This window comes from Erithacus rubecula, assembly GCF_903797595.1.
Source record: "Erithacus rubecula genome assembly, chromosome: 19".
Lineage (NCBI taxonomy): Eukaryota > Metazoa > Chordata > Aves > Passeriformes > Muscicapidae > Erithacus > Erithacus rubecula.
The window spans coordinates 6752820-6771499 of record NC_136671.1 but is presented as its reverse complement, the minus strand read 5'-3'; the positions used below and the strand labels follow the sequence as shown (position 1 = coordinate 6771499).

At 43.4% G+C, this 18680-nt stretch overlaps 1 protein-coding gene across 6 annotated transcripts in view; it reads right to left on the bottom strand.

The window, feature by feature from the left end:
* The window catches only part of ZDHHC8 (zDHHC palmitoyltransferase 8), a 111483-nt gene that overhangs the window by 10135 nt on the left and 82668 nt on the right, over positions 1–18680 (bottom strand). For 5 of the 6 annotated variants that reach the window (XR_013776377.1, XR_013776378.1, XR_013776379.1 and 2 more), the window contains exons 2-9: positions 16697–16818; positions 13300–13457; positions 8692–8864; positions 7446–7548; positions 4098–4189; positions 2375–2507; positions 1397–1514; positions 838–947 (exon numbers count right to left, since the gene is read on the bottom strand). Coding sequence is in view for 2 of the 6 variants with exons in the window: in XM_079322146.1 (XP_079178272.1) it covers positions 838–947; positions 1397–1514; positions 2375–2507; positions 4098–4189; positions 7446–7548; positions 8692–8864; positions 13300–13457; positions 16697–16818 (1009 nt within the window). In the remaining 4 variants the exon portion in view is untranslated. The remainder of the gene's footprint in view (positions 1–837; positions 948–1396; positions 1515–2374; positions 2508–4097; positions 4190–7445; positions 7549–8691; positions 8865–13299; positions 13458–16696; positions 16819–18680) is intronic. The other variant, XM_079322147.1, reaches the window with a different exon arrangement.

Sequence of the window (18680 nt, the reverse complement as noted above, 5' to 3'; positions counted from 1 at the left end):
CCTTATTTTCCTTTCCTTACTTCTTTTATAATGCTCCTTCCTATCACCCCTTTTTGTTATTCCAGGGACCTGATGAAATTAATTTTGAGAAAACTGCACTGTGTGTGGTATGTGTTTATTAAGGGTGTCTCCACTGGTGTGTGAAGACTTGGACACACATTGCAAATATTCAAGTTAGACCAATGATTTTCCAAATGCTGTTTTCAGGTCCTGGGGTCCAAAGACTATTTGCAATAAATCCATGAGAAATAAGTTTCATAACTTCTAAGCAAAAGACAAAACTGTCAAAATTCCACAGCAAATCTGTTGAATTCTTTGGACCTCAGTTTTCCTGATAGGTGAAAATGATGCCAAGTGTTAAGAAGGTGGTTTTTTTTCCATATGACCCAAATGCACTGAATAGGTACTAAGGAAGGTCAAACATGAGGAGTCTTCTGTTAATTTTCACTAAAATATCTCTTGGGATGCTTTAAGACTTCTTTCTATTTTGCAAGCTGACATCTTAAGGAATCAGTGAGTACACAGAGTGTTGGCTAAAGGCTCTGATCCAGAGAAGCACTCAGCATGCCCAGCTCCCTCTGAAGGGAATGTGAGGTGGCACCTCTGCCAGGAGAAGCCAATGGGAGGTGACACTTCTCAGCATCCCAGGATCAGGCTGAGACACCAGAGCAAGGGAAGCTGTGAAATCAGACATGTTTCCATAAGGAACAAGGTTGTACACAACATTGCCAAGTGTTGTTATTTACTGCTACACTCTGGCATTCATGGAGCCTGCAGTGAGCTCATCCTCAGCTGCACACTGCCTGGCTAGCTGGAGCACACTCTGGGCTGGCTCACCTGCTCAGCTGTGGCGTGGTAATGGACCTTGGGATTGTTGCTGAAAGCTGGTCGGTATTTGTACATGGCAGGAGTAGGAGGGCTGATAAGTTTGGGTGAGAGGCCACCTTCTGCAAAAGAAAAAAAGGTTAAAATATTAAATATTTGGGTTGAATTCAGCTAATAGTTCTGTCTGCCAAAAAAATATAAAAATTTAAGAGTATCAAAGCATAAAGTTCACATTCTTACAAATTAAATAATTCATTTTGCAATGCCTAAGAATTTCATGCTAATATTTCTGATTCTTTAGATTCCTTAGACATTTTTAATTTAGAAATTTATGTAAGAAGAGGTCTAAAAGAGCTTTTAACTCTGCAAAACTGATATGAAATATTCAACCTAGGCTTGAATGAACCACTTCAAGCTGGCTTTTCTCTCCCTTTCCTGTTGTTAATTCCCCTAATCTGGAAATCCTATAAATAGAAAAAAATCCTTCACCCAGATTCCATGTTTTGAAAGAATACAAGAAACCTTTTAGCTTCTTACTAATAAAAAAAAATCACTGATCATGCAACTATACCTTCACTGGTGCCCAGCTGCCCTTTTAGCTCAGAGTACTTGCTTGGATCTCCTTTGGGTGGGAGAGGTGGTTGCACATCCATACTCTTATCCTCCAGACCTTCCAGGCTGATTTTAGACTAAAAATGATAAAAAATAAATCAATCATTACACGTACCTTGGTTAAATAATAGCATGTGGCAGTGTGCTGGATGTACCAGAGATATACATAAAATGACAAACAGGATTTAGCATCCAGTGCAGACAGAGACTGTCACATGTAAAATTAGCATTGTCATAACCAGACAGTAGAATTTTAAATGCACTGTCCTGGTCTACTTGGCATGCCAAGTACAATAATCATCACACTAATTAATATGTGGTACAAGACAATAGTGCTTTCTAGTATTTTCCAACAACTTTCCAGGTAGCTCTCAGCAAGTAACTATCCAAAGAATGTAGGATGCAACTATCCACAAAAATCTTGCAAGTTTGCTTCCTTTGAATCCACTGCTTTTTATGGAACTAAACAAATCCTTCTCTATTATTCATGCTAGGAGAAAGTGAAAAGAGAAGAGGAGATAAGAGAACTCAGCTTCTGAGTCAATATTCCTTTCCCTGGACCACAAGTCTTCCTGCAGCCTGGAAGCTCAGAACATTCTTTGAAGTAGAACAACTCACCTGGTCTGGTGGTATAAGGGTTCATTAAAATTGATTTGAACACCAAGAGGTGACAGCTCTTGGGACAGAAAATAACTAGTGCAAAGAACAGCCAACTCTTCCAAAAGAAGCGCAGAGGGATTCCATTCTAGAGCTGCCTGTTACTACATCAAGAGCTGCTCTTATTGAACCTGTTACCTTCAGAGGATGAAGTATATGACAAGGACTCAAACCCTAGTTTCTGCATCAACCCAAGGAGATTTGTCAATGACAGACTCATTCCCAGGCTTGGTAACACTCAATCCATGCCCCTCAAAAGCAGAGCTTGGAGATTCCTCACCTTGCTCCGGTTGAGGTTGGCTTGGATGCCGTTGTCACTGATCTTCACTGTGATCTGTCGCTCAGACAAATCAGGTCTCAGGAAAGGAGGCTTCACACTCACTGCTTGCTTTTTCTTGGGCTCAACCACGTACCTGATTAATTGTGCAACAGTAACCTAAGAACAAGGCTTAAAAATCTTCCCACTTCCAGGTTATGATCTAAGAATGTGTCAGAATCTAGGTAAGAACCTCCATTTATTTCGACGTATGTAATAATTAAACAGCAATAAATAAAAAAAAACTTAGCAAAAGGAAAAGATGCATTAAAAAAATCAGCAATTTTTGAAGCACTAATAGACAAGAGCACAGAGAGAGCAAGAGAGATCTGCCACCAACAGAAGTGATTGACTAGATCATCCCAGTTAACATGAAACAGCTGCCCTGTGGTAGGAGTCTGTGACTGGGGGAACAAGAGTCAGCACATGGGGAGTTACCATGGAGAAGATGATCTGCTGCCAGTCCTAACTTACCATATGGTGACTTGTTTCTGTAGCATGTTTAGTGTTCAAATAAATGGAGGTAAAAGAGAATGACAAGTCTATAAGAAGCAAAAAGTCTAAGAGGAAATGGATGACTTTAGGTATCTAATTTCTCTCCAGTGCAATAGAATTCTTTAAGTGCAACTGGCCAGTGGCTGTTCAATGCCTAAATATCAATGCACACACCAGCCTTCTCTGTGTTGTGTAGTGAACAGACAATTCTAGTAGCGATGGCTCAGGGACCTTCAATATACAGGACAATCTGAACTGGTCTTCACAAAACACAAATGTTCTGCTTGATGTAATTATGAGAATAGCCATGATGATGGTACTCATAGCTCCTCTCTTAACAGAAGTGTCTCACAGCATTTAATACCTGGCTCTTCTCATCCACCAGATCTGATTTCCACATTTTGGAAGGTTTGAGAAGCAGCTATTCCATTGTCTTTAAAATATGTAACAGTCCTTTAAGACTTGTTGTATAACAAAGGGGGAAAAAAGGCAAATAAGAGTGTCAGGGTCTGGAATTGTTCAACACCCCAAAAAGGCACAAATAAGTCCTGTAGTAAGATTATGAACATGTTTGCAGGCTGGACAGCTCAGCACCTAGAATTATTTATAGTCCATCTGATCTACTGCATTAAGATCCTGATTTCAAAATGTGCAACGATAAATCCATTTCCCCAAAAATAGAAAGCCATCAATAAAATCTCAAGTTTCGTGATGTAGATCTCATTGATAATCTGTTTTATGATAATGAAAGTGCCAGTGAGATTGAAAATCACAGCAGCCTTAAATTAGATTTAAGTCTTAAAGAGAAAGGCTGATTTTAGCTTCCTTCTTTTTTCTCTAGCAGTTTGGACATTGCCTGTACAGTGTAAGAAGTTGTGAGGGCAGTATGGATATTTACCTTGTTACTGAAATCCACTGGATAAACAAGCTGGTGAAGACAGGGGTATGAGCTCAACATAATTTTACAAGTTCATTCAAAAAAAATATTTCTGGTATAAGGGTGGTGAATTACAGGTTACAGCCATGCAACAGGGAAACAGCTAACACAGAGCTCTGCCTTCAGGACTGTTTTGCTTTGCTTTCCTCTTATTCCATCAATGATCCTTGGCTTGTGAGCCCAGTCAAACACATTTTCTTCCCCTGTCCCAACAACTCTTGCTCCCTCATTCCCAGCTAAGAGCATTTCTCCTACCTGGGAGCCAAGGGGCTGCAGAGCACATGTTCCACGTTTCCACAGCATCCTCGGGTAAAGGGATTCACTCCACCACGGAATTTCCCTGTCACCTGCAAACACGTTCAGGACAGTGCTCAAACCTCTGGTTATATAAAAGTCATCATCCAAGCCTCAGAAAGCCAAGAACAAGTCTGACCCTTCTGTCCTTCCAAAATAGATCGTTTTTCTTTGAATGCTGCACTTTTTCTCTCCAGCTCTAACACACCACCTCTGTCAGCTAATTTCAGCTAGGAGGCACTCAACTCAAGGTCCTTCCCACAAGAGCACTTCTGAAGGTGACTGGGTTTCAAAGTGACATGTTCACCTCTCCCTGCTGCTCCTGCACTGGATTTGTGTCTGCCCCCAGCCAGACATCCTGGTTTGGTCTCTTTCATTCCCATCACTTTCCCTCTTCTGCCTTGGCAAGTCCCCTCCAAACCAACAGCAATGTCGAATCAATGTTCCCTGGATGAGAGCAATGTTTCCCTCAGATCCCATCCTGAGCAGCAATCAGTACAAACCACTGCCTTATGTGGGAGGGTGCCAGGAACTCCCTGGTGATTACAATGTTTGCTTGTAAATGAGCAGGTTTAATAAAAGCCAAGCCTCATTAGACTGGCGGGATCCATTCAAAGCTTCATAAGCATTATAAAGAGTTTGTACTCTACAGGCAGATACTTGAAAGTCACCATATGGGAATAAATACTAATAAAGCCAGGGAGATTAATAGTGGTTGCCATTAAAAGCCTTACTATTGTTGCTTGCAAGTAAAGCATTTTAATCAGCTCATAGTTCTGATCTAGCAACAAGTTTACAGAGTACCAGAAATAAAATAACAACGATTAAATGATTCTGCAATATATTATGCTGGCCTTGTTGATATAACACAAAGCTCTTTCAGAGGCCAAGAGAGAGAGGCTGGAAGTTCTGAGATTTGGAAGAGCAACCTTTTGATGAAAAGATGGGCCTGGCACATTTGGCACATCTGCATTCAATCCTAGGCTCATGCTGATTTGTGCCAGATGCTGGCAAAGCATTTCATCTCTGTGCCCATTTTCTCAAACACAGTATGAAAATAAAATTTCTCCATCACACAGATTGCAGTACTAATTATATCAGTTTGGTTTCTAAAGTAGTTTGAAATCCACTGGTAGAAAGCAATCTAAGAAGGAAGGGTATTTATTTATTCTATTCAGAAACTAAAAATACTAGGATATGAGCAGATGTTGAGTTATGGGTTATTTTGATTCCACAAGAATTTCAGAGGCATTCAGAAAGCTCAGAAACATCTAAACTCAGCTACTATGTACTTTTCAATCACAGTCTGCCTACTATGAGTGCTCAGAACTTAAAAACTCCAGAATTAATAAATATCAAAAATTTACAGTAAAAATCCAAAAATGTCTGTACCACTAGCATATAAAATGTACTGGGAAAAGAGGACAAGATAAGCTGAGCATATTGCAACTGGAAAGCTGACAGTAGATAACTTCCAGTGTGAGAAAAGAGAATTAACACTGAGACAGGGGAAAAGAGAATGTTTTAGAACAGTGGCAAAGCCAGGAGCAGATCTCATATCCATCTCTCCCGGTCTGGTGCTCTAATTACTTAGATATGCTTCCTCTGAAAGGACCCCAGGGCTGGGAACATCAATCCTCTAGTTACAGAAAACTGCTACATATGACTAAGCAGAAATTAAGTCCAGATTATATTTAATTTTCAAAATGGCATGGGAAGATGAATTAGATCTCAAGTGGTTTGGTAGCTCAGGAAACTAAACCAAGTTAGGATACATTTTCCAACAGTTATTTTGATCACAGAAAAATTCTCAACCTTTCTAAATTCCAGTGCAGCCACAAACAGGTGAAGTTAAATTTCATGGGTTTTAAATATTTTTCTTCTTCTTCAACCTAAAATTTTCATGGAGAGTTTATATCACTGCACAAAGACAAGCCTAAGGCAAACCACAATTTGGGCTATGAGACCAAAATGCCCTGTGTTTTATGCTACTATTGTTAGCACTATCAAACCTAATACTTGGCCAAAACCAATTTTAAAATGAAGAGCAGATGATTCTGAGCAGGACAGAGAAAAGCATTTGAAGATGACAGCTATGGAAGCTTGCTTTGTTCAAAGGCCATGTTAGGCAACAGTTCAGGATGACTTCAGATTCCTTGCTTATGTAAACCTCCCACACTCTTCTGGATAAGAGTTTTTATTGTCTCTTGTGGGATGGAGACAATGTCATCTCAGTTTAGGAAGGCTTGGGCTCAGACAGTTGTTTCCAACACTCACAGCCTGCCCAGGAGCCAGACAGCTCCACAGCATGGAGTCATCAGCCCCCAGGACAGCCAAAACAGCTCGGGGGAGCTCCAGAGCACCCATGGGTGCAAGGGCAGCAAAAAACCATCTCAAAAATACCCAAACCACAAGGGAAAAGAAGTATGGTGAGTAAAAATGTGCAAAAAGCCCAGATGTGAGGGGCACTCAGGAGATGGAGCTGTGAAAGGGTAAAGCACAGGAATGCAGAGAGCTCATGAGCCTGGGGATGAGGGCTGAGACCAGTGCCACACCTGCAAACTGTCCCTGGGGTGGCAGGGACCTGTTACTGATCCCATCACTCTATCACCCACAGCAAGCCATTAATGTGCACATGAATGCAGGTCTGCACATGAATGCAGGTCTGCATCAACCACAGGGACTGTGGGTCATGGACATTTGAGTCACTGCAGGGGAACTGGAGTTTTACAGGCTTTTTGGCACAAGGTGTCATGTTGGCACTTGATTTGGAGAAGCAAAGCAAACTGGGTGCAACAGCACTCTGTGTGTGTGTGTGTGTTCATATCCATGAGAACAAGAGAGAGACACAGAGGGAGACAAAGAGCTAACTCAGACCCTATTATGGGCAGTGTGGGTTTGCTGGGGGAGTTCAAAATACCAGGAGAGAGGGCAAATGATTTCATCTTTTCCTTTCTTTCTTTCACTCAATCTCATGGATTGTTCAGTCTGACTCATAAAGTTTAAACTTCTAGGGTTGATGGTACTCACAATATAAAACCTATTTCAAGGCCATGAGTAGATTTTAAGTAATAAATAAGTCTGTGGTGATAGTCTGTGGCTAAAAAAGGGAAACCTTTGCCCGTAGTGCATTTTAAAAAAAATCTGAAAATAAAAAAATAGGCAATCTTCCTGGATCTTCACAAAAGTTCCAATAAGAGTATTACTGGTAAGATTTGGACCATCTTTTGCTTTACCCAAGCTGACTTGTTGGCTTTCCTTCCCACCTCAACACCTTAGCCACAAACATGGAGAAAGGATTGCTCTTACCTGTTCATTCGTTGTGCGCCCTCGGGCCACTAGAACAATATGGAAGCCAGTGAGACCAATGACTGGGATAAAGAATAACCCAGCCACACACATGACAGCCATTCTGTATCCAAGAGTTAAAGAAACTGGGGTGAGTGAAGGGAAAAAGAGCCTGTGAAAGATGAAGAGGAAAAGGAGAAAAAAAAGGCACTGTCACAGTGTCACAGAATAGTTTGTGTTGGAAGGGACCTTAAAGATCACCTAGTTCAACTCCCCTGTTGTGGATAGGACACTCTTCACTACCCCAGGTTGCTCCAAGCCCTGTCCAACCTGGTCTTGGACACTTCAAGGATGGGGCAGCCATAGTTTCTCTGGGCAACCTGTGCCAGGGCCTCATAGTGAAGAATTCCATGCTGATATCTCATCTAAACCTGCCCTCTTTCAGTTTGAAGCTGTTCCCCCCATATTTTCACTCCAGTCCTTTGTCCAAAGTTGCTCTCCAGCTCTCCTGGAGCTCCTTTAGGCACTGGAAAGGGCTCTAAGGTCTCCCTAGAGCCTTCTCCAGGCTGAACAACATCAACTCTCCCAGTCTGTCTCTGGAACAGAGGGACTCAAGCTTTCTGAGCATCTCCATGGCCTCCTCTGGACATCCTCCAGCAGCTCCACATCCTTCTGATGTCAGTGCAGCACTCCAGGTGGGGTCTCATGGGTGCAGTGTCCCTCACCTTTAGCAAGGTCTAACTAAATTGCATCTCCGAGTTAAGTCCATCTGCTCCTAGTCTGGGTCCTCACCCTTGAGATGGTTAAAAAGTAATGTGAGCTCAGTGATTCTGGCTCTACCTTGCTGTCTTGTAAGAATGCTGTGCACTGCTCTATCAAGAGCAGTATCACCCCTCAGAGCCAGCAGTTCATGCGTTACACCAGCATGCAGGGGACTATTTTAGAGCACATTCTGCTTCAAAATACAGCAACAGTTTTAAACACAGCAAACAGCATTTGAGACCTCCAATTCAGGGAGGCAGCTCATCCTTCTGCTGGGTTGTTGTGACAAACACTGAGAAAGACAAAGGGTCAGCTACAGTTCCTGGAGCAACCCATGTTCACACAGGTACAATGGGAACAGAGGAAAACCTGCACTGAGAATTTACAGGAGGAGAGCGGGGGCGGTGGGGGGATCAGGAGAGGCTCTACCAGCTCTCAGAGGATAAACATTCAGATTCATTCTTGCACATTTTCCTGAGTCTGGAAAGACCAAAAGGAAGGATACGTGATGGTAGTATGAGCTGCTCCCAGCTTTTCCATGTGGTTTAGTACGAAGATGAGCCCAAAGGTGAACACTCCAACCATGTGCGTACTTAGGGACAGCAAGAAGAGAAAAAAATAGCGGTAGTTCCTCCGTCCTATGCAATTGTTGACCCATGGGCAGTGATGGTCAAAATCCTTGTAAAGAAAGGGAGAGATAGGGAAAAATATCCAAACAGTGAAAGAAAATACATTGCCTAAGATATGAATCTGAACCACTGTCATGTAAAATTACATCAGACTAGTTCTGCAGCTTTACAAAATGCTTGACTGTCTTTTATAAGACTTTTTAGGACCAAGTGGTTCCTCTATCCATGAATGGAGAGGTACTTGAGTGTTTATAGGGTTTGAAGAGAGGATATATTAAAAATAAAGGACAGGCTATTAATCTGCTAGCAGCAGAAGCCCTAATTTTTTATCATCCTTATAATGAGTCAATTACAATGAAGTTATTGTAACCTACAATGGTTTGTAGATGCAGTAGTGCTGCAGAATTCTCTATCCCACATTTCAGTATTTATACATAACTGAGTCCACTCTGAGCAATGAACATCACAAAAGCACCTTTTTACCATGGAGGTCCCAAAGAAAAGCAACAGCTGGATCAGACACAGGCAAAGATCTGCACAGGTTCATTAAGTTATGAATCCAAACTTAACTATTTGTCTCAGTTACAAGTCCAAAGTCCCTCACAAAGTCAGATCTCTTTTAACAGGAGATTTAATAATGAGGGCAAGCCACAGACACCCTCCAAGTGCCTTTACACAGTTTTGTAAGCATGTAAATCCACTGTCTCCAATGGGATTATTCTTGACGGGAAGACAAGATCAGGTACAAGAAATAAACCCTTCTTATCTCTGTGTTCTTCAGAGCAGATATTACACATTCATTGCACCAACAAATGAACTGTTTATTCTTCACTTTGTGGCAATGCTATTTTTAAGCACTGCTCAATGATGACACAGGGAGTTTTGTATTTCTAAGTTCTGCCCAACACATTTGCCAAAAATTTACAAAATATAAAAAAATGGATTAGGGCTTTCTCAAAGCACATTAGAGAATGACAGGGGCAACTTAGATAATTTCAGGCTATATCTGAAATGCTGACATAATATCTGTCTGTTATGCAAATCTGGCTGTATGCAGCCCAAAATACCTATAGATTATGAAACTACGTAAGTATCACTGCAAACATTTCAATTAAGAAAACAAAAATCTGACTACTTTTGTCACAGATTCATTTTTGAGTCCCTCTGGTAACAGCTTCCTTTAAGTTTTCATTTGTTTTATTTCTCCAAGTGTTGTCTGCTTTTACTGTTTATTCATTTTTATCAAATTGGTTCCAAAATTTTTTATTTCGGAAAATAATTTTTATTGTACATTCTAGATGAAAGTGAACTACAACCCTGAGTGAATCCTATATGGAAAGCCAGCAGAGTCACTCCTGTTACTGTCTCCAAACTCTTCTAGAATATGACAGGTGAGTGGGAAATAAGCATCACAAGAATCAATAAAACATGTTTAAGGCCATGATTTATTGATTCAGAAGTCATTAATACTTTCTGCCAACATTCTTCCACAGCAGTAATAATTCAATTACAAGCAGAACTCCTTCCTTACTTGTGCACCAGAACAGTAGGGAACATTCAACTGATCTGACTATCAATAGAACTCGTGGAGAGCTAGCCAGAGTCACCTTGCCTTCTGCTATTTTATGCAGGTTCTTTTTGGATTCCCTCCCATTTTCATTTCTGGTGCAGAACTAACTCCCATGGAGGCCTTACATTAGCATGAAACTTCAAGTGTTTGTACCAGTGAGTTTTTCTGAGAAAACTTTATTTCCTGAAAATGAATTTTTATGCTGAGCCACTGGGAAAGGTGGAAGAAAGAAATTCCATGGGACAACTGAGAATTTACCATTATCTAAACAATCCTCAGGATCTTGAATTAGGGAAAACATTTATGTTTTAAAACTAGGAATGTACGATTCAGATTTTCTACCAAAAATGCAGCTTTATCCAACAATTCACAGCAGTCTAAACAAACTGTGTGTCACAACTTACAAATAGCTGTGGCTATTCCCCTCTACCCAGGGACCTTGGCAGCTCCTCACTCCCAGGCTTCTAAAATCCCACATCCTTCTAAAGCCTTCCAAAACAGGACAGCCTTGTCCTATTTATCGATGGTTACTAGGCACAGCACTGCTTCCAGATAATTATAACTTAGATATATGACTGACACAAGATAAATCCAGGAAGCCTTTTCCTCACTTGTAACTATGCTGCTTTCTTTGGGACTATTCCCTTGCTTATGGCAAAGAGGATTAGGACAAAGGTAGTGTGTACAGCATTCCAGCTGACTCTGGTATTTTTTCCCCTTCTGATTAGTATTTCCTTTCATTTTAATGGCACAGCTGAATATATTTTAGACATATTAAAGATCTCATTTTTCTATTGAAAAAAAATAGACCTTGCAGCAGAAATGATCCTTTAGAAGTAAAATTTTTAGCTCAGCAATAAAAAGTCCCCTGGCAATACACTACTGTGAATACAGTGCTCTGTACCTACATGTCTGGGAGATGCTTATAGCCCAAAAGCACATCTTACTGTTTAGGGATTATTTTTTAAAAATCCTGTGTGACTCACCAAGACCCTAAGGGTAACAAGAACCAGGAAAGTCCCCTAATTCAGAGCAATCAACATCAGAAACATGAATGAGTTCATGCTCTGAGCTGGGGTGTTGAAACAAACATGGGCTCCATTTGCTGAACTCCAAGTTTGGTTCTCCTAAACTCACACACCATTGTGACTTTTCTGCTTGTTCACTAATGTAGGCACCAGTTTGCTCTAAATTAAATGATGAGCTTTAAGCTCACATATGAGAAGTTGAAATGGTTCACCCTGAACTTCTTGCTCTCCTGAACTCTCCATCAACTCTCCCATTCACCCCTTTTTTACATTCTCAATCTCTTAGATATTTAAAGGAAGATGCAGCAGCATTATAAACTTTTATTTTAATTATCACTGGTGACAGGTCTGTCAAGAAGCATTGTTGCATTTGTAAAACACACAACTGAGGGCTGTGCTTCAAATGGCTCTGCTCAGTGGGAGTCCAGTGAGGCTGCAGCTGTGAACTTCCAAGAACTGGGGCAACCCAAAAGTCTGTGGGCAAGAGCAGGTGCCAGCCCAGCCCCGAGGCAGAGCCTGGGTGCCCTCAGGCACAGCAGGGTTAGAGGGCAGGGTCACAGGGCAGGGTCAGCAGGCAGGGTTACAGGACAGGGTGAGCAGGCAGGGTTACAGGGCAGGGTTACAGGGCAGGGTTACAGGGCAGGGTTACAGGGCAGGGTTACAGGGCAGGGTCAGCAGGCAGGGTCACAGGGCAGGGTCAGCAGGCAGAGTCACAGGGCAGGGTCACAGGGCAGGGTCACAGGGCAGGGTCACAGGGCAGGGTCACAGGGCAGGGTTACAGGGCAGGGTCACAGGGCAGGGTCACAGGGCAGGGTTGCAGGCAGGGTCAGCAGGCAGGGTCACAGGGCAGGGTCACAGGGCAGGGTCACAGGGCAGGGTTACAGGGCAGGGTTGCAGGCAGGGTTGCAGGACAGGGTCAGCAGGCAGGGTTACAGGGCAGGGTTACAGGGCAGGGTTACAGGGCAGGGTCAGCAGGCAGGGTCACAGGGCAGGGTCAGCAGGCAGGGTCACAGGGCAGGGTTACAGGGCAGGGTTACAGGGCAGGGTTACAGGGCAGGGTGAGCAGGCAGGGTTACAGGGCAGGGTCACAGGGCAGGGTTACAGGGCAGGGTTGCAGGCAGGGTTACAGGGCAGGGTTACAGAGCAGGGTTACAGGGCAGGGTCACCAGGCAGGGTTACAGGGCAGGGTCAGCAGGCAGGGTCACAGGGCAGGGTCACAGGGCAGGGTTACAGGGCAGGGTCACAGGGCAGGGTCACAGGGCAGGGTTACAGGGCAGGGTGAGCAGGCAGGGTTACAGGGCAGGGTTACAGGGCAGGGTTACAGGGCAGGGTCACAGGGCAGGGTTACAGGGCAGGGTTACAGGGCAGGGTCACCATGGCAGGGTCAGCAGGCAGGGTTACAGGGCAGGGTTACAGGGCAGGGTCACAGGGCAGGGTTACAGGGCAGGGTCAGCAGGCAGGGTTACAGGGCAGGGTTACAGGGCAGGGTCACCATGGCAGGGTCAGCAGGCAGGGTTACAGGGCAGGGTTACAGGGCAGGGTCACAGGGCAGGGTTACAGGGCAGGGTCAGCAGGCAGGGTTACAGGGCAGGGTTACAGGGCAGGGTCACCATGGCAGGGTCACCAGGCAGGGTTACAGGGCAGGGTTACAGGGCAGGGTCACAGGGCAGGGTTACAGGGCAGGGTTACAGGGCAGGGTCACCATGGCAGGGTCAGCAGGCAGGGTTACAGGGCAGGGTTACAGGGCAGGGTTACAGGGCAGGGTTACAGGGCAGGGTCACCATGGCAGGGTCAGCAGGCAGGGTTACAGGGCAGGGTTACAGGGCAGGGTCACAGGGCAGGGTTACAGGGCAGGGTCACAGGGCAGGGTCACAGGGCAGGGTTACCTCCACGCAGTTGTCGCAGACGCTGCAGTGGGAGCAGCGGGGCGGGCGGTAGAAGTGGCAGGTTGCGCACCACTTCATCCGTACTTGGATCCCTTTGATCTCCACGTTCTTGTACAGCGGCGCGCGGAAATCGTCGTCTTTGTCCTCATCTTCATCTGCTGCTCAACACAAAGCTGATAGTTAGTGGGGATAGCTGAGGGCAAAGAGAAAAGAGCTGATCCTGTCAGTATCAGGACACAGGGACACTGCACACTCCCCTTACTGGGGACCAATGGTTTATTATCTCTGTCCTGTTCTAGAAAAGAGTCCATTTAAAAATAAATGCACAAAATAAAACCCAGTCTATAACAGACAAACATATACTGGGAAGAAAAAAATATTATTCTAGATTCCTGTGATTTTTATTTGTTTCCTCCTGACAGAAAATCTAAGAAGTTCACATCTATTTAACACCTGGTTAAACATTATAGTGCAGCTGGCATTGGTTGACTGGCTCCAAATTAGGTGGAATTTGATAATGTTGTCCCAGTGGAGCATCAATTACTGTCATGCAGTTCTATATTAAATCTTCTCTAGATGTGTTATCATGATCCAATTTCCATTGACTTCAGAGGGAATTTCTCCCTTCACTTAGATGGGCTTGGGATCTGGCTCAGCTACAGTATTTATCTGCAAGAGTATTCTCTGGATTAACGTTTTTGCGTGGAAGTAGAGTGCTGTACTGGCATCATTCCCTACAATTTTCCTTCATAACTAGTCAGTGGGACTCTTACAGAGAGCCAGACTCTAAATCCCTTAGGCACTTCTATAAATATAGTCTGTAGGTTCTCCAAAATCAGTATAAACGTGCCCAAGCTGTGTAATACATGTGGGCAGATGAAAAGACACTAGAACAGTCAAACCATTTAAGCTTTTATAAAAAATCTGACTGCTGGCAAAAAGTCTGTACATTATATATACCTACATACATTTAAACATGTTCCTTTAGCAGAACTCAAACACAGAGTTTGTATAAAACAGATTCACATCAAAAATACCGAAAGTCAATTGTAGTTGGTATAATTAGCCAGCAAAAAACATTGCCAGTCTCAGCCTAGACTGTAAATCAGATTTTTCAAGGCAGCCCCAGTTTCAGTTACTTAATACTTCCTTTCCTACTCATGCATTTCTGTATCACCAGAAATTCACTCACACAGAGCCAATCCTGATTCATACCAGAAAGATTCAGAGAGCCAACAGATTTTTAAAAATATTTTAAAAACTGAGTAACAGATCTGGGAGTTTGATTAAGCTCCTCTTCAAGAAGCTGGGTTTCTGCAGCCCAAGTTCTATCATTTCCCCCCATAGCTGAGGTCCTATCTGCCAGACCTGTATGGTCATATCATATAGCTAGAAATGTGCTTATTTCCAGTTTCCAGTGACCTGAGCAGAAGAATACATTGACAAAGGAATGTATCTTACTACACAGATTCTCATACACTGATCAACTGACATGGAGCAGCCAAGTCTCACATTTTCACTAAAAAATTTTGGTGGCTTCCTTATAAGAATTGTGTGATTTCATTAGTCTCAGCTTACCAGAAATGTGCTAAAAAGCTTGAAAACCAAGAAGACTAAACCTAATTTCAACAGCAAAAAGCAAAGAGTGATTGTGTATTCATTTTAAGTCACTCCTACAATTCCTGAACTCCTTGCGCTGGCAGCTCTGCGGGCGGCGTGGGGTGGTGATAAGCTTTTTTTCACATGCACACTTGTGATCTGAAATAACATCTGCTCCTCTTTCTTCCCAGCACTGGTATTTATAGTCTTTTCCATCTTTTCCCTTATCAGTTTGCTTCCTTCACACATCTAAACTCCTACTCCATTACTTTCTCCCAGGACAAATGCCATGTCTTTTCTCTCCCTTTGCTCCCAACATCTTCCTGACAAAGCACAGCACAGAGATGCAAGGCCAAGGCCACAAATGAAGTGAGAGACAGTAGAAGGGTGAATTTTAGCAACTCCTTCTCTTCCTGCTCTGCTCCTGACTCCCTTGTGCAAAGGGAGATGGGAAGGGAGGGAAGGTGATGAGAAAGTTTCTATTTGATCTCCCTGTGTGTTTCTTCCTTGAAAGCAAAGTCCAAAATGAAGAATTTATTTGCAAAAGGAAGTTAGAGAAGCCCAAAGAAAGGTATGAACTGACAGTACACTCAGCACTGATCACTCTTGGGCCTAGTAATATCCAACTCTGCTTTGAGGGAACTGCACTGCACAAACACATGGGATGAGAATGTTTAATGTTTAATTAACCACTGCTATCTCTGCTGAGATAAACTAGCAAGTCCAGTAAACTCCTTAACACTCCACCTGCATAAGTTCTTTTGAAAGTCACTAGCATTTGTAGCTTTAAGCACCCATACTGTATCAGTTGATCTTACATAAGTGACTGAATTTTTCCTCTAACTTTACACGCAATAATTTCCTTAATTTGAGTGCTGCAACACTTAATCAGGGGTTCAGAAGTTTCAGCTGAGATGAATGGCAGAGAAATGCTCATCATTAGACTCTGCTACCTGGAGAAACCTGGCCTTGCTATTCAGGAAAGCCAGCAGGACTGGTACCTTGTTCTTGTCAGGTAGCAATGTGAAATAGACAGTGAATTTGGTGAGTAGAGGTGAAGAAGCACAGCTTGCAGACAGCAGAGATCCACTGGTTTAAACAGACTGCCTAAAGCAGTCTCTGCTGCAAACTTCATGTGAATAATTATTGGAAGACAGATAAAATGAGGTGATAATTCTCTCATTAGGATGTGTTAAAAGAGATAGCTGAACTGTGGTTCCCATTACAAAAGCTGAGTGATCTCTATCCTATTTAATCAGCTGTGAATCAGTACTAATTTAAGCAGGAATATCTTTCTAAATGTATGCATTTTTAGACACTCTAAGGCAAGCCTTAATCATTATCTGTTCTAGCCTTCAATGCTTCTGCCTTTCTTTTAAGGTATTCTGGAAGGACTGCTTTGATGAAACTGTTCCAGAAAGTTTAGCCTCTCCCCTCTGCCACGCTCTGCTACCTATTGAGAAGACAGTGACTTAAATCCAGTGTGCCAGCATGACACAGGGGATAGCAATCAAAATCACATCTCTCAGGATAGCTATGCAAAAGAACCATTCTACACAATCCTGTGCCCTCAAGTGCCAGTCTGAGCAAGTGCAAGGACATCCAGGAGCTCAGAAGAGAACTGGAGGGTATCCAGCATTTCATTGCCATCCCACCCCTAATGACAGTCAAGTATAGTAAATAAATAAATAAAGTCTACAAGATTAGTCAGCAACCTGTGTGTTTGGATACCTGGCACCTCTTTTGGCTTGGATTTTCAGTGCCCCCCTCAGCCCTGCAACTGTCCCATTTCTGTTACCTCGTGGGAAAACTCCAGGGTCCATGAAAGTTGCCATGCTGAAGTTTGCCAGTACAAACAAGAAAACGAGTCCATTGTACACTGGGATGGCTGGGGAGATGGCTTTTGTCAACCAGGGGCACCTGTGGAGAAGAGAAGTTGAGCTGTAACACTTAGTTTCTTCCCACTCACTACCACCACCCAGAGAAGTACTCTGCCCCCCCAGCCACGCAGCAAGGCTGAATTTGCAATGCAACAGAAATTTCCACGGAGCCAGATCCAGTGATCACTGCAACACCCTCTGTAAAGCTGCTTTGTTCCAGAGCACAGAAAGCACCAATTGTTCACAGGCTCACAGAGCTTTGCTACTCTATTGCCTTATCTGCAACCTGGCGTTTTACTACTTTGTGTAAAAGCTTCATCCCATTGTTGCATTTCTGTTACCTTCTCTACAGCCTTGTTGCAGCTGGGGTTACTTTCAATTTTCCCTGGTGTAAAGCACAATAGGATTCAAACCACTGATCCCCAAAGCAGGGGCAAAGAGAATCACATTTGCTTCTCACTAAGCTTCCATGGTTTTAAACACTCAGAACCAATGCTACAAAACCTCTCCTTGGGGGAAAGTTTTGTCAGACCAAGCACGGGCTTTGCAGGTGTCAGCAGAAAAAAATGCAGTATCAAAAAGAAAGTAGATGCCATATGCCATGTGAACAATGTTCAGAAGCACCAGAAAAATTTGTTGCTTACCCAGGGAGTGAAACTGAGAGGAATTGAAGATAAAGGGTAAAGGAGAACGAGTAGGAGATTTTGGAGAGAGGATGAGGAAACGTCTGTTAATTAGAGAAAAATTGTTCAAGCTGCAAAGAACACTTCCCACCAGCAGAGAAGGGCATGATGAGGCAGCAAAGAGCCTGCCTTACATGCAGATTCACCAAATAAAAACCAGTGTGCATTCACTCAGCCATTCACAACCTCTGAACATCCCACTGAATGTATTTCTCCTGTCTGCAGGAGGAAGTTTGGTCCTACAGGGGAACTGAGGAGAAAAATCTGATCAATCTCATGATACTTGCAAATATATAAATAAGGAAGAATGTGGGTCAAAGTATGTAATTGAAAAAAAGACCCCTCACCGAGTTGCTTCTTAGATTTCCACATGTCTTGACAGCCAAGGACTCTTCCAAGGCTGCTGAGCAGGCAGGCACTCAGCAATGCCTGCTGCCATTAGCATAAATCACACACTGGCCCATGTATTCTGGTCTTTTGCCTGCATTACATCTACAGTTGGATCTGATTGTCTGCCAGGCTGAAGCCTGTGCAAAGAAGGAGAAAACAACAAGCAAGCAGCCTTCTTCCACAAATATGCAATAGGCTGTTTTGAACAGCTGAGGATGGTGTTAGTGACCTTGAAGGGACACTGTCAAACCTGCTCTTGTGGCCAGTGCTAGAAAGCTTTTCTCATGTCTTTGTGTGCAGGCAAAAAGAGATTGTTCTGCACTCCCCACCTCTTCACAGCTGGGCTTTTACCACTGCACTTCTGCGAAAGTGCTTTCCTTGTGTATGCTTCATTTGGCCTGGAGTGAGGAAAAGATGGACAAGTCCTACCCATGGCTTGTAAAGCCATGAGCAAGACTTGTCTGTGGCCAGGACCAAACCTCCAGCCTGACTAAGGGAGAAGGAAAAAAAATCAGCCAAAGACAGCTTGACTCCATGAGGTACCTACCCTAAGAACCTTATGTTTCCCAAAAGGTGGAATTTCAACAAGTAGCAAGGTCATACTGACTTGCTGCCTTGCTCAGTTTGCCTCAGAGCAGCTGCTGATGACTGAAAACCAGAGCAAGGCACAAGTTTCTCACTTGCCAGGAAAGGTGCTGCTGCAGTGACCTTGCCAAGCAAGCTGCAGGCCTGTCACTAACAACAGTTTCTGCCACATCCTTTGGAGGAAAGCAAAATAAATCCTGAAGTAAGCGGTTATAAAACCAATTCTACTCAGGGAAGAGTTCTT